Genomic DNA, 15,265 nt, shown 5'->3' on the forward strand with positions numbered 1-15,265 from the left:
ATCCACCTAACATGGTGGCCAAACATATTAAAAATAACAAGGAAGAAATGCAACCTCACTAATGTTAATGTTGCAGCTCTGGAGGGGATGCCCCATGCCGTTCTCAGTCTTCCCACCATCTCTCTGACCATATTCTCTTTGAACACATGACTCCATGTCAAATGCTGTTTGGAAAACCAAGTGAATCAGATCCACAACAATTACTCAGACTCATCTCCCCAAGAAAATTCTCTGCACTGTTTCTTAATACCATTATGATCTTCTTAAAAATGAAGCCAAAACTCTACACAATATTCCAGGTGCTGTCTCACCAAGGCCCTGTACAGCTGCAGTAAAAAAAAAACTTACAACCCCAGCAGTGTAGGAGGCCATTCGTCCCATCAAATCTGCTCTGGCTCTCTGGCAGAGCATCTCACCCAGGCCCTACCCTCATAACCCCATTTAGCCCGCTAATCCCCCCAAATCTACACATCCTGAGACACCTAAGGGGCAATTTAGCACGGCCAATCCACCTAAGCTACACATCTTTGGACTATGGGTGGTAACCAGAGCACCAGACCCCCAAGGGCAGAATAGAACCTGGATCCCTGGTGCTGTGAAGCAGGAGTGCTAATCCACTGTGTCACCCTAAACCACAGCGCCATCCTTCCCAACTTTTATATTCTCACAAAAAAACGACAAGATTCCATTCACTTTGCTAACCATTTCCTGCACCAGTATACCAACATTGTGATAAGCTGGGGTTGGACGGATATGAACAGATACGATGCCTGTTTAACTGGCATCACCCCAAATGCTTTGTACTTCTGTGTTAGGGAGCTAAATATTTACCAAGTGGGTGGAATCTCCCACCCTTCCACTGAAGCTGGAATGGGAACTTGATGCACTTGGCATCAGAGTTTTTTTTATTGAATCATAATGACACAACTTCACAGGATGGGTGTGAAGACTGGAGCAGTATTGGTCTACACCTGATCAACATTTCTTCCTCACCAAGATTTGCATAACAAACATTATCTACTGACCTGTTTAAATGACATACATTAACCCATTATGTAGCAGTTTGATTGGCTGGAAACACCTTCGAATGCTTCACATTTAAGATAAGGTGTTATTTATTAAATTAAGAAAGTTTGACAAACATAAAAAGCTAAAACACATCTTTTGAGATTTACACAGGCCACTCTTGCCCTCCTCAGTAGTGGACTGCCATATTATCACCTCGCTGCCCTGTATCTCACAGGACTGTCTGAGTGAGACACTCCGAACATTACTGGGGTAAAGGGAGCTAGTCTCTGACAGACTGATGGATCCTCGGGCCCTCCACCTCACCGTTTGTTTGGTACCTCTTTCTCGATGCGAGTTGAGTTTATGTAGGATTCCAGGATGAATATTGTCTCATCCACCTGATTCTCACTTGAATCCAACCTGGAATAGATCAGAGATAACATTAGGATCCATCCCTCAGCTCCCACTTTGATAGTTAACTATTGCCTTCTGGCCATTCTGAAGGCGTTGAATGGTTTACCAGGGAGGTTTCCCAGGATCTGGCAGTGTTCCAGTGACTGCCAGTCCCATCCGGTGACTGTTCAGAATGGCCACGAGATTTGCAATCGGAATTTCAGGACTGAAATAGTAACCCAGTACAGCACCCAATCTCTAAGATCTGTCTACCTCACTGGGTGATTCATATAATGGGTGGCAAGGTGGCACAGTGGTTAGCACTGCTGCCTCTGTGCCAGGGACCCAGGTACGATTCCCAGCTCGGATCACTGTGTGGAGTTTGCACATTCTCCCCGTGTCTGTGTGGGTTTCCTTCAGCTGCTCCGGTTTCCTCCCAGTCTGAAAGATGCACCGATTAGGTGGATTGGCCATGCTAAATGCTCCCTCGGTGTACCCAAACAGGAGCCGGAGTGTGGCAACTAGGGGAATTTGATCAAGTGTAGTAGCAACATGCTGTACTTGGTTGAAGTCATGAGGTTACATGTCAGCTTCATTTGAAGCAATTTTTAAAAGCAGCGTCTTAGCCTTTTGGCTAAGATGCAAATGAGACCAAGCCTTGGAGGTGGAGCTATACCGACTCCAATCAGCTTGGATCATGTAGATCAAGCCCAAGACAGGAGGTGAGAGCCCTGTCTTGTCAGCTTGGATCTGGAATGTCTCAATTTGTTCAGACTCTGAATTGGACTTATTGGATTGAATTGGAATAAAGCTACTTGTGACTAATAACAAACAAACTTCACATAAACTAAAATCAGAAATATAAAACCATAAGACATAGGAGCAGAATGAGTCCACTCGGCCCATCGAGTCTGTTGCGCCATTCAATCATGGCTGGTATTTTTCTCATCCCCCATTCTCCTGCCTTTTCCCCACAACCTTTCATCCCCTTATCAATCAGGAACCTATCGATCTCTGTCTGAAAGACACTCAATGACATTCAGCCATTGTGCCTGTACTGGTTCTTCAATACAGCACCACTGCCAACAGTCCTCGGACTCACTGATTCCTGAAACCATGTTGTAAATTGAAACATTGGAATTTGGAATCAATTTTCCCAAAGGTACGATGTTAAAAATGGGTGATTGGTTCGTGAATACATTAATGTCCAGTTCCTCTGGTTTTTTTTTTGTGTCCCAGGTGGTGCCAAGCCACTTGTCTGAAACTGTTAGCCACCAGCTCACTGTAGGGAACACACACACGCACACAGGTGAGCCTAGCAGATTGCTGGCATATTGACTGCACACTCATACTCCCACTGAAAGTTTCCAGCTAAAGTAGACACACAAAACCAAAACAGATAAAACTGCCACTCCCTCCCGCTCTCCATTCATCTTCCTGACCCTATCTGTCTCCAGAACAAGTTTCCCAGAACATTGGAAGGAGGTTCCCCTAATTCCACATGCCTGGTCAGAGTCAGCCACCCATAAACATTAAGATAGGTGACGCAGGTCATTGTAATGTCGAAACAGGGCGTAATTTTCTCAGTGCTGTTGGTCAGAACGCAAACATTGTACGGTCGAAGACTGCATTTACCCAAAAGCCCTGTAAATTTCTCTCATGTAGAGTTCCAATTTCCTTTAATAGCGAATCTGTTTAAATTGCCCTTTCCAGCAGCAGATTCCAGATCACAGCTCACTGCGTTAAAAGAAAGTTCTCACGCAGCCTCTGGTCTGATGAAGTGACTGGGGATTGAGCATAGAGACACTGGGGTTTGGGGAGATCCACGTCGTATCCAGGTGAATGGCTCCAGACTGTGGATGGGCACAGCATCTGACAAACTGATAGAAAAGACCAGATTCTGTGCCTCAGAACCCCATGCATTTACCCAGCTACTCCCCCAGTACTAAGGGGCAATTTAGCATGGCCAGTTCACCTAAACCTGCACATCTCTGGGGTGTGAGGAAACTGGAGCACCCGGAGGAAACCCACACAGACACAGAGAGAAGGTGCAGACTCCACACAGACAGTGACCTGAGGCTGGGAATTGAATGCGGGTAATCTCTCCGAGGACAGAGACTCCTTCCCCTGTTCTCTCCTTCTCCCAGCACCCAGCCTTGCCGCTCATGGCCACTCACATGTTGACGTTGTGCTTGAGTGTCTCCAGCTGCTGTTGCTCTGGAGCTGTTATCATCTCCTCAATCTCCTGGAGCTGTTGTTCCTCTGCTCCGGTTGCCTGCATTGATGCCATGATGGCTTCAATTCTCTGTGATTTCTCCAGCAGCCGCCTGGAAGAAGAAATTAAAATCGCCTGAGTAATACAGAACTGGCCAGATACTGTGAATCATTGCAGGGCACGATGGCACAGTGGTTAGCATTGCTGCCTCAACGCCAGGGACCCCGGGTTCAATTCCCAGCTTAAATCACTGTCTGTATGGAGTCTGCGTGCTCTTCCTGTCTCTCTGGGCGCTCCAGTTTCCACCCACAGTTTAAAAGATGTGTAGGTTAGGGTGGATTGGCCATGCTAAATTGTCCCTTAGTGTCCAAAGATGTGTAGGTTAGGGTGGATTGGCCATGCTAAATTGTCCCTTAGTATCCAAAGATGTGCAGGTTAGGGTGGATTGGCCGTGCTAAATTGCCCCTTAGTGTCCAAAGATGTGTAGGTTAGGGTGGATTGGCCGTGCTAAATTGCCCCTTAGTGTCCAAAGATGTGTAGGTTAGGGTGGATTGGCCATGCTAAATTGTCCCTTAGTATCCAAAGATGTGCAGGTTAGGGTGGATTGGCCGTGCTAAATTGCCCCTTAGTGTCCAAAGATGTGTAGGTTAGGGTGGATTGGCCATGCTAAATTGTCCCTTAGTATCCAAAGATGTGCAGGTTAGGGTGGATTGGCCGTGCTAAATTGTCCCTTAGTATCCAAAGATGTGTAGATTAGGGGGATTGACCATGCTAAATTGTCCCTTAGTGTCCAAAGATGTGCAGGTTAGGGTGGATTGGCCATGCTAAATTGCCCCTTAGTGTCCAAAGATGTGTAGGTTGGGTGGATTGACCATGCTAAATTGCCCCTTAGTGTCCAAAGATGTGCAGGTTAGGGGGATTGGCCGTGCTAAATTGTCCCTTAGTGTCCAAAGATGTGTAGGTTGGGTGGATTGACCATGCTAAATTGCCCCTTAGTGTCCAAAGATGTGCAGGTTAGGGGGATTGGCCGTGCTAAATTGTCCCTTAGTATCCAAAGATGTGTAGATTAGGGGGATTGACCATGCTAAATTGTCCCTTAGTGTCCAAAGATGTGTAGGTTAGGGGGATTGGCCATGCTAAATTGTCCCTTAGTGTCCAAAGATGTGTAGATTAGGGGGATTGACCATGCTAAATTGTCCCTTAGTGTCCAAAGATGTGTAGGTTAGGGGGATTGGCCATGCTAAATTGTCCCTTAGTGTCCAAAGATGTGTAGGTTGGGTGGATTGACCATGCTAAATTGTCCCTTAGTGTCCAAAGATGTGCAGGTTAGGGTGGATTGGCCATGCTAAATTGTCCCTTAGTGTCCAAAGATGTGCAGGTTAGGGTGGATTGGCCATGCTAAATTGCCCCTTAGTGTCCAAAGATGTGTAGGTTGGGTGGATTGACCATGCTAAATTGCCTGAATGTCAGAGGGATGAGCAAGGTAAATATTTGGGGTTACAGGGATAGAGTTTAGGATTGTTGTTGGAGCAGGCTCGACGGGCTGAATGGCCTCCTTCTGCACTGTAATTATTCTGCTGACTTTCCAGAACAGCTGCCAGTTACCATCTCAATACGTGCTCCCCTCGAGGCAGGATCAGATTGTTCTGACCACTTCTCAGGAGGTAAAAAGGAGGCTCATTGAGACTGCACCAACTCTCCGACAGAGCGTCAGGCTGAAACCCCCAACCCCACCCTATCCCTCTAACCCTGCACAGTTACCATGCCTAATCCCTCTAACCAGCACATCTTTGGAGTGTGGGAGGAAACCCACGCAGACATGGGGAGAATGTGCACACTCCACACAGACAATGAGGCGGGAATCGAAGCTGGATTGCTGGAGCTGTTCCCCCTCACTCTCCCTGTTGTAGGATTCCCCTCCTAAGTCCCCACAGAGTCCCCGCTGATGGTCACTCACTTGTTTTCTCGGGTTTCGTGCTCTCGACGATCGATCAGGTTGACCACAGTCTGAAATGTGGAAACACAGACGAGGTGACAGTGTGAAGAGGGAACAGAACTGTACAGGAATGACAACACAACTTCCTCCTCAATCACTAACTCCCCTGTAGGTCTACAGCTGCCAAATGGGTGCTCAGGGCAGAGGTTACAGGAGGGGGAAACGTTGGGATTGGCAACATTCAAACAATATTCACACAAATCCAAGGAAGCACAAAGTGCTCACATTTAGGAAACTCAGAGCAACAGCTCACCAGCAAGTAAAAAAATACCAAATCAAAAAGGTACAGACTGGAATCTAATCGAGGGGTTTGGGGTGGTTTATATATAGAATAACAGATACCCGGGAGTGAGTTACAGACTGGAATCTAATCGAGGGGTTCAGAGTGGTTTATATACAGAATAACAGATACCCGGGAGTGAGTTACAGACTGGAATCTAATCGAGGGGTTCGGGGTGGTTTATATATAGAATAACAGATATCCGGGAGTGAGTTACAGACTGGAATCTAATCGAGGGGTTCGGGGTGGTTTATATATAGAATAACAGATACCCTGGAGTGAGTTACAGACTGGAATCTAATCGAGGGGTTCGGGGTGGTTTATATATAGAATAACAGATACCCGGGAGTGAGTTACAGACTGGAATCCAATCGAGGGGTTCGGGGTGGTTTATATATAGAATAACAGATACCTGGGAGTGAGTTACAGACTGGAATCTAATCGAGGGGTTCGGGGTGGTTTATATACAGAATAACAGATACCCAGGAGTGAGTTACAGACTGGAATCTAATCAAGGGGTTCAGGGTGGTTTATATACAGAATAACAGATACCCGGGAGTGAGTTACAGACTGGAATCTAATCGAGGGGTTCGGGGTGGTTTATATACAGAATAACAGATACCCGGGAGTGAGTTACAGACCGGATTTCTGAGACAGGTTATGTTTTGTCGCTATGGTTACCTTGTAACACCGTTGCAGAATCATGCGGGCTGTTGGCAGTAAGTTGACTGTATAGAGATAGAACGTTCTGGAAGGAGCGTGGTCAGGTGTTTTGGGAATTTCCTGCAAGGTAAAAGGTGGAAATGAATCCATTTGTTCCTGATCCGTACGGGACTGAACCTCAACCTGACTGGGGTGGGGGAGAGGGAGGGAGGGAGGTAGGAAGGAGAGGGAGGTAGGAAGGAGAGGGAGGTAGGAAGGAGAGGGAGGTAGGAAGGAGAGGGAGGTAGGAAGGAGAGGGAGGTAGGAAGGAGAGGGAGGTAGGAAGGAGAGGGAGGTAGGAAGGAGAGGGAGGTAGGAAGGAGAGGGAGGTAGGAAGGAGAGGGAGGTAGGAAGGAGAGGGAGGTAGGAAGGAGAGGGAGGTAGGAAGGAGAGGGAGGTAGGAAGGAGAGGGAGGTAGGAAGGAGAGGGAGGTAGGAAGGAGAGGGAGGTAGGAAGGAGAGGGAGGTAGGAAGGAGAGGGAGGTAGGAAGGAGAGGGAGGTAGGAAGGAGAGGGAGGTAGGAAGGAGAGGGAGGTAGGAAGGAGAGGGAGGTAGGAAGGAGAGGGAGGTAGGAAGGAGAGGGAGGTAGGAAGGAGAGGGAGGTAGGAAGGAGAGGGAGGTAGGAAGGAGAGGGAGGTAGGAAGGAGAGGGAGGTAGGAAGGAGAGGGAGGTAGGAAGGAGAGGGAGGTAGGAAGGAGAGGGAGGTAGGAAGGAGAGGGAGGTAGGAAGGAGAGGGAGGTAGGAAGGAGAGGGAGGTAGGAAGGAGAGGGAGGTAGGAAGGAGAGGGAGGTAGGTAGGAAGGAGAGGGAGGTAGGAAGGAGAGGGAGGTAGGAAGGAGAGGGAGGTAGGAAGGAGAGGGAGGTAGGAAGGAGAGGGAGGTAGGAAGGAGAGGGAGGTAGGAAGGAGAGGGAGGTAGGAAGGAGAGGGAGGTAGGAAGGAGAGGGAAGTTTGTGTACCTGGAGGGATATGTAATTCTCTGACAACATTTGGTACATCATTTCTTTCGCTTCTTTCGCCGGAATCATTGCAAAATCCTCAACTTGTTTCTGCTCCAAGTGTCGTTTGCGAAGCAGGAGTCGGAAAATCCGAGCTGATCGGGATCCAAACCTCGGAGGAAACGCAGTGAGAGCACAGTCATTTGTAACATTCAATTCCATTTACTGACAACACCACCACGACTTCAGAAAGTGTAAAGTAGAACATGCCCCTGTCTACATCAACGGGGACAAAGTAGAAAGGGTCGAGAGCTTCAAATTTTTAGGTGTCCAGAGAACCAACACCCTGTCCTGGTTCCCCCCAGGCCGACACTACAGTTAAGAAAGCCCCACCAACGCCTCAGAAGCCTAAGGAAATTTGACATGTCAGCTATGACTCTTATCAACATTTACAGATGCCCCATAGAAAGCATTCTTTCTGGTTGTATCACAGCTTGGTCTGGGCTCCTGCTCTGCCCAAGACCACAAGGAACTAAAAAGGGTTGTGAATGTAGCCCAATCCATCACACAAACCGGCCTCCCATCCACTGACTCTGTCTACACTTCCCACTGCCTCGGGAAAAACAGCCAGAATAATCAAGGACCCCCCCACACCCCGGACATTCTCTCTTCCACCTTCTTCCGTTAGGAAAAAGATACAAAAGTCTGAGGTCACGTACCGACCGACTCAAGAACAGCTTCTTCCCTGCTGCTGTCAGAATTTTGAATGGATCCACCTCGCATTAAGTTGATCTTTCTCTACACCCTCGCTGTGACTGTAACACTACATTCTGTACCCTCTCCTTTCCTTCTCTATGAATGGTATGCTCTGTCTGAATAGCACGCAAGAAACAATACTTTCCACTGTATACTAATACATGTGACAATAATAAATCAAATCAAAATCATTGAAACCATTGCATTCACACAGGTGATCCTCCCAAACTGGGGGTTTGTTCCATTAACCTCAGCATTCGGGGATATACCAATAATAACACACCAGAATAATACAGCACAGCAAGATCCCACAGACCCACCCAGGCCTGTGCTGTGAGCTGATCAGTGTGGTACTGAGCTCCAAACATGGCACAGCAAGATCCCAGGGCCCTCCACCCAGGGATTACCTGGGGAAACCAGAAAGAGTTTCCACTGATAACCACTGCACATTTTTAAGGATTGCAGACAGGACAGGAAACTCTGTTTAAGATGATAGCACAGATATGATGGGTCAAAAAGCCTCTGAAACAAACCAACTTACCTTTCCTGTACGACGGACTCCACTGTGGCCCGTGTAAGTGAGGCAAGAGCCCGATGGAGATCTGTACCGCATTAAGGAACCTCCATGGTGAATACAGACCGCTACAAATGTTACAGACTTCAACATTATGGTACATTAGTCCCCTCTCTCTCTCGGGGAGATATCTGTACACTGACTGGTGTCTCTCAGTCCCCTCTCTCTCTCTCTGGGAGATATCTGTACACTGACTGGTGTCTCTCAGTCCCCTCTCTCTCTCGGGGAGATATCTGTACACTGACTGGTGTCTCTCAGTCCCCTCTCTCTCTCTCTGGGAGATATCTGTACACTGACTGGTGTCTCTCAGTCCCCTCTCTCTGGGAGATATCTGTACACTGACTGGTGTCTCTCAGTCCCCTCTCTCTGGGAGATATCTGTACACTGACTGGTGTCTCTCAGTCCTCTCTCTCTGGGAGATATCTGTACACTGACTGGTGTCTCTCAGTCCCCTCTCTCTCAGGGAGATATCTGTACACTGACTGGTGTCTCTTAGTCCCCTCTCTCTCTCTCAGGGAGATATCTGTACACTGACTGGTGTCTCTCAGTCTCCTCTCTCTCACTCTGGGGGATATCTGTACACTGACTGGTGTCTCTCAGTCCCCTCTCTCTCTGGGAGATATCTGTACACTGACTGGTGTCTCTCAGCTCCCCTCTCTCTCTCTCTGGGAGATATCTGTACACTGACTGGTGTCTCTCAGTCCCCTCTCTCTCTCTCTGGGAGATATCTGTACACTGACTGGTGTCTCTCAGTCCCCTCTCTGGGAGATATCTGTACACTGACTGGTGTCTCTCAGTCCTCTCTCTCTGGGAGATATCTGTACACTGACTGGTGTCTCTCAGTCCCCTCTCTCTCAGGGAGATATCTGTACACTGACTGGTGTCTCTCAGTCCCCTCTCTCTCTGGGAGATATCTGTACACTGACTGGTGTCTCTCAGTCCCCTCTCTCTCTGGGAGATATCTGTACACTGACTGGTATCTCTCAGTCCCCTCTCTCTCTCAGGGAGATATCTGTACACTGACTGGTATCTCTCAGTCCCCTCTCTCTCTGGGAGATATCTGTACACTGACTGGTATCTCTCAGTCCCCTCTCTCTCTCTCTGGGAGATATCTGTACACTGACTGGTATCTCACAGGCCCCTTGGCCCAACTTGTCCATGCTGCCTTTTTTTTTAACCCCTAAGCTAGTCCCAATTGCTCACATTTGGCCCCTATCCCTCTGTACCCATGTAACTGTCTAAATGCTTTTTAAAAAGACAAAATTGTACCCGCCTCTACTACCACCTCTGGCAACTCATTCCAGACACTCACCACCCTCGGAAAACGTTGCCCCTCTGGAGCCTTCTGTATCTCTCCCCTCTCACCTTCAACCGATGCCCTCTAGTTTTAGACTCCCCTACCTTAGGAAAAAGATATTGACTATCTAGCTGATCTGTGCCCCTCATTATTTTACAGACCTCTATAAGATCACCCCTCAGCCTCCTACACTCCAGAGGAAAAAGTCCCAGTCTATCCAGCCTCTCCTTATAACTCAAACCATCAAGTCCCGGTAGCATCCTAGTAAATCTTTTCTGCACTCTTTCTAGTTTAATAATATCCTTTCTATAATAGGGTGTCCAGAACTGTACACTGTATTCCAAGTGTGGCCTTACCAATGTCTTGTACAACTTCAACAAGACATCCCAACTCCTGTATTCAATGTTCTGACCGATGAAACCAAGCATGTCGAATGCCTTCTTCACCACTCTGTCCACCTGTGCCTCCACTTTCAAGGATCTATGAACCTGTCCCCCAAGATCTCTTTGTTCTGTAACTCTCCCCAACGCCCTACTATTAACCAAGTCCGAGGCGGTCGGAGTATATTCCCTTAAAAAGGAAAAAGTAGGGCAAACAAATGCAGAGATGATTGAATGAAAACAGGCGATGGAAATGATGATGAGGAAGAAAAGGAGCGCTGATGACCAGTCAGGTAGAAAATACAGGTGAGAACCAGGAGGAATACAGAAGGTTCAGAGGGGAGGTGATAAAACTCATTAGAGAAGCAAAGAGAGATTATCAGCAGACTGACTGGCAGCCAACATAAAGGGGATTCCCAAAGTCTTCTATAGGCACATAAATGGGTGACACAGTGGGTTAGCGCTGCTGCCTCTCAGCGCCAGGGACCCGGGTTCAATTCCCAGCAGCACGGTGACACAGTGGGTTAGCGCTGCTGCCTCACAGCCCCAGGGACCCGGGTTCGATTCCCAGCAGCACGGTGACACAGTGGGTTAGCACTGCTGTCTCACAGCGCCAGGGACCCGGGTTCGATTCCCAGCAGCACGGTGACACAGTGGGTTAGCACTGCTGTCTCACAGCGCCAGGGACCCGGGTTCGATTCCCAGCAGCACGGTGACACAGTGGGTTAGCACTGCTGTCTCACAGCACCAGGGACCCGGGTTCGATTCCCAGCAGCACGGTGACACAGTGGGTTAGCACTGCTGTCTCACAGCGCCAGGGACCTGGGTTCGATTCCCAGCAGCACGGTGACACAGTGGGTTAGCACTGCTGTCTCACAGCACCAGGGACCCGGGTTCGATTCCCAGCAGCACGGTGACACAGTGGGTTAGCACTGCTGTCTCACAGCACCAGGGACCCGGGTTCGATTCCCAGCAGCACGGTGACACAGTGGGTTAGCACTGCTGTCTCACAGTGCCAGGGACCCGGGTTCGATTCCCAGCAGCACGGTGACACAGTGGGTTAGCACTGCTGTCTCACAGCACCAGGGACCCGGGTTCGATTCCCAGCAGCACGGTGACACAGTGGGTTAGCACTGCTGTCTCACAGCGCCAGGGACCTGGGTTCGATTCCCAGCAGCACGGTGACACAGTGGGTTAGCACTGCTGCCTCACAGCGCCAGGGACCCGGGTTCGATTCCCTGCTAGGGTCACTGTCTGTGCAGAGTCTGCACGTTCTCCCTGTGTCTGTGTGGGTTTCCTCCGGGTGCTCCAGTTTCCTCCCACACTCCAAAGACATGTAGCTTAGGTGAATTCGCCATGCTAAAATTGCCCCTTAGTGTCAGGGGGATTAGTGGGGTAAATTGACAACAATCCCATCCAGACGCCAACCCAAAGACCCATGCATTTATGCTGCTAATCCCCCTGACACTAAGGGGCAATTTAGCATCTAAACTCTGCACGGACAGTGACCCAAGCTGGGTATCGAACCCGGGTCCCTGGCACTGTGAGACAGCAGTGCTAACCCACTGTGTCACCGTGCTGCTGAGAATCGAACCCGGGTCCCTGGCGCTGTGAGGCAGCAGTGCTAACCCACTGTGTCACCGTGCTGCTGAGAATCGAACCCGGGTCCCTGGCGCTGTGAGGCAGCAGTGCTAACCCACTGTGTCACCGTGCTGCTGGGAATCGAACCCGGGTCCCTGGCGCTGTGAGACAGCAGTGCTAATCCACTGTGTCACCGTGCTGCTGGGAATCGAACCCGGGTCCCTGGCGCTGTGAGACAGCAGTGCTAACCCACTGTGTCACCGTGCTGCTGGGAATCGAACCCGGGTCCCTGGCGCTGTGAGACAGCAGTGCTAATCCACTGTGTCACCGTGCTGCTGGGAATCGAACCCGGGTCCCTGGCGCTGTGAGACAGCAGTGCTAATCCACTGTGTCACCGTGCTGCTGGGAATCGAACCCGGGTCCCTGGCGCTGTGAGACAGCAGTGCTAATCCACTGTGTCACCGTGCTGCTGGGAATCGAACCCGGGTCCCTGGCGCTGTGAGGCAGCAGTGCTAACCCACTGTGCTGCCCCGCTGCGCTGCCCCGCTGCAATGGGCTGGGGGTTCAGGGAGAAGGCAGGGGAATGGGAGAATGTCACGATGCACACAGAGAGCTGAATGGTCTCCTCCTGCACCGTGAAGTCAGGGATTCTGGAAGTGAGGTGAAGATGATGGGCCACTGATTGAAGGAAGATGAGATGGATTCTGGAGCGTTCAGGATGAACAGTGGGAGCTGGGTCCACAGACAACACTCGGAAGGATACTGATTACATACATCCCACCTCCACTGTCCCCCGCACGGCCAACAAACTCCATCTGAAACATGAGCAAGTCTTTCTGTTAGAGCCATTCAATAAACCAACCACCAGACAATACAACAGGAAATGTGTCTGAATAAACAGGCCAAATACACACCCCCCCCATCCCGGGTCAGTGTGTAAATACACACCCCCCCCATCCCAGGTCAGTGTGTAAATACACACCCCCCCCATCCCGGGTCAGTGTGTAAATACACCCTCCCCCATCCCGGGTCAGTGTGTAAATACACCCTCCCCATCCCGGGTCAGTGTGTAAATACACCCCCCCCATCCCGGGTCAGTGTGTAAATACACACCCCCCCCATCCCGGGTCAGTGTGTAAATACACCCTCCCCCATCCCGGGTCAGTGTGTAAATACACCCCCCCCATCCCGGGTCAGTGTGTAAATACACACCCCCCCCCATCCCGGGTCAGTGTGTAAATACACACCCCCCCCATCCCGGGTCAGTGTGTAAATACACCCCCCCCCCATCCCGGGTCAGTGTGTAAATACACACCCCCCCCATCCTGGGTCAGTGTGTAAATACACACCCCCCCCATCCCGGGTCAGTGTGTAAATACACACCCCCCCCATCCCGGGTCAGTGTGTAAATACACCCCCCCCCCATCCCGGGTCAGTGTGTAAATACACCCCCCCCCCATCCCGGGTCAGTGTGTAAATACACCCCCCCCATCCTGGGTCAGTGTGTAAATACACACCCCCCCATCCCGGGTCAGTGTGTAAATACACACCCCCCCCATCCCGGGTCAGTGTGTAAATACACCCCCCCCATCCCGGGTCAGTGTGTAAATACACACCCCCCTCATCCCGGGTCAGTGTGTAAATACACACCCCCCCATCCCGGGTCAGTGTGTAAATACACCCCCCCCCCATCCCGGGTCAGTGTGTAAATACACACCCCCCCCATCCCGGGTCAGTGTGTAAATACACCCCCCCCCCATCCCGGGTCAGTGTGTAAATACACCCCCCCATCCCGGGTCAGTGTGTAAATACACCCCCCCCCCATCCCGGGTCAGTGTGTAAATACACACCCTCCCCCATCCCGGGTCAGTGTGTAAATACACACACCCCCCCATCCCGGGTCAGTGTGTAAATACACCCTCCCCCATCCCGGGTCAGTGTGTAAATACACACCCCCCCCCATCCCGGGTCAGTGTGTAAATACACACCCCCCCATCCCGGGTCAGTGTGTAAATACACCCCCCCCCCATCCCGGGTCAGTGTGTAAATACACACCCCCCCCATCCCGGGTCAGTGTGTAAATACACACCCCCCCCATCCCGGGTCAGTGTGTAAATACACACCCCCCCCATCCCGGGTCAGTGTGTAAATACACCCCCCCCCATCCCGGGTCAGTGTGTAAATACACACCCCCCCCATCCCGGGTCAGTGTGTAAATACACACCCCCCCCATCCCGGGTCAGTGTGTAAATACACACCCCCCCCATCCCGGGTCAGTGTGTAAATACACCCCCCCCATCCCGGGTCAGTGTGTAAATACACCCTCCCCCATCCCGGGTCAGTGTGTAAATACACACCCCCCATCCTGGGTCAGTGTGTAAATACACCCCCCCCATCCCGGGTCAGTGTGTAAATACACCCCCCCCCATCCCGGGTCAGTGTGTAAATACACACCCCCCCCATCCCGGGTCAGTGTGTAAATACACACCCCCCCATCCCGGGTCAGTGTGTAAATACACACCCCCCACATCCCGGGTCAGTGTGTAAATACACACCCCCCCATCCCGGGTCAGTGTGTAAATACACACCCCCCCCATCCCGGGTCAGTGTGTAAATACACCCCCCCCCCATCCCGGGTCAGTGTGTAAATACACACCCCCCCCATCCCGGGTCAGTGTGTAAATACACACCCTCCCCATCCCGGGTCAGTGTGTAAATACACACCCTCCCCATCCCGGGTCAGTGTGTAAATACACACCCCCCCCATCCCGGGTCAGTGTGTAAATACACACCCCCCCATCCCGGGTCAGTGTGTAAATACACACCCCCCCATCCCGGGTCAGTGTGTAAATACACACCCCCCCATCCCGGGTCAGTGTGTAAATACACACCCCCCCCATCCCGGGTCAGTGTGTAAATACACCCCCCCCCATCCCGGGTCAGTGTGTAAATACACACCCCCCCCATCCCGGGTCAGTGTGTAAATACACCCCCCCCCATCCCGGGTCAGTGTGTAAATACACACCCCCCCATCCCGGGTCAGTGTGTAAATACACACCCCCCCCATCCCGGGTCAGTGTGTAAATACACACCCTCCCCCATCCCGGGTCAGTGTGTAAATACACACCCCCCCCATCCCGGGTCAGTGT

General features: G+C 50.8%; 1 protein-coding gene across 2 annotated transcripts in view; it reads right to left on the minus strand.

Moving 5' to 3' along the window:
- Positions 1–1,091: 1,091 nt before the first annotated feature.
- polr3c (polymerase (RNA) III (DNA directed) polypeptide C) overlaps positions 1,092–15,265 on the minus strand; it is a 33,684-nt gene continuing 19,510 nt past the window's right edge. For both annotated transcript variants that reach the window (XM_080182735.1, XM_080182736.1), the window contains exons 9-15: positions 12,880–12,931; positions 8,826–8,886; positions 7,550–7,700; positions 6,574–6,675; positions 5,574–5,623; positions 3,579–3,728; positions 1,092–1,428 (exon numbers count right to left, since the gene is read on the minus strand). In XM_080182735.1, coding sequence (XP_080038861.1) covers positions 1,329–1,428; positions 3,579–3,728; positions 5,574–5,623; positions 6,574–6,675; positions 7,550–7,700; positions 8,826–8,886; positions 12,880–12,931 — 666 coding nt within the window. In that variant the 3' untranslated portion in view covers positions 1,092–1,328. The remainder of the gene's footprint in view (positions 1,429–3,578; positions 3,729–5,573; positions 5,624–6,573; positions 6,676–7,549; positions 7,701–8,825; positions 8,887–12,879; positions 12,932–15,265) is intronic.

Source organism: Carcharhinus amblyrhynchos, unplaced genomic scaffold (genome assembly GCF_965287045.1).
Source record: "Carcharhinus amblyrhynchos unplaced genomic scaffold, sCarAmb.v2.hapA scaffold_85, whole genome shotgun sequence".
Taxonomy (NCBI): Eukaryota; Metazoa; Chordata; class Chondrichthyes; order Carcharhiniformes; family Carcharhinidae; genus Carcharhinus; species Carcharhinus amblyrhynchos.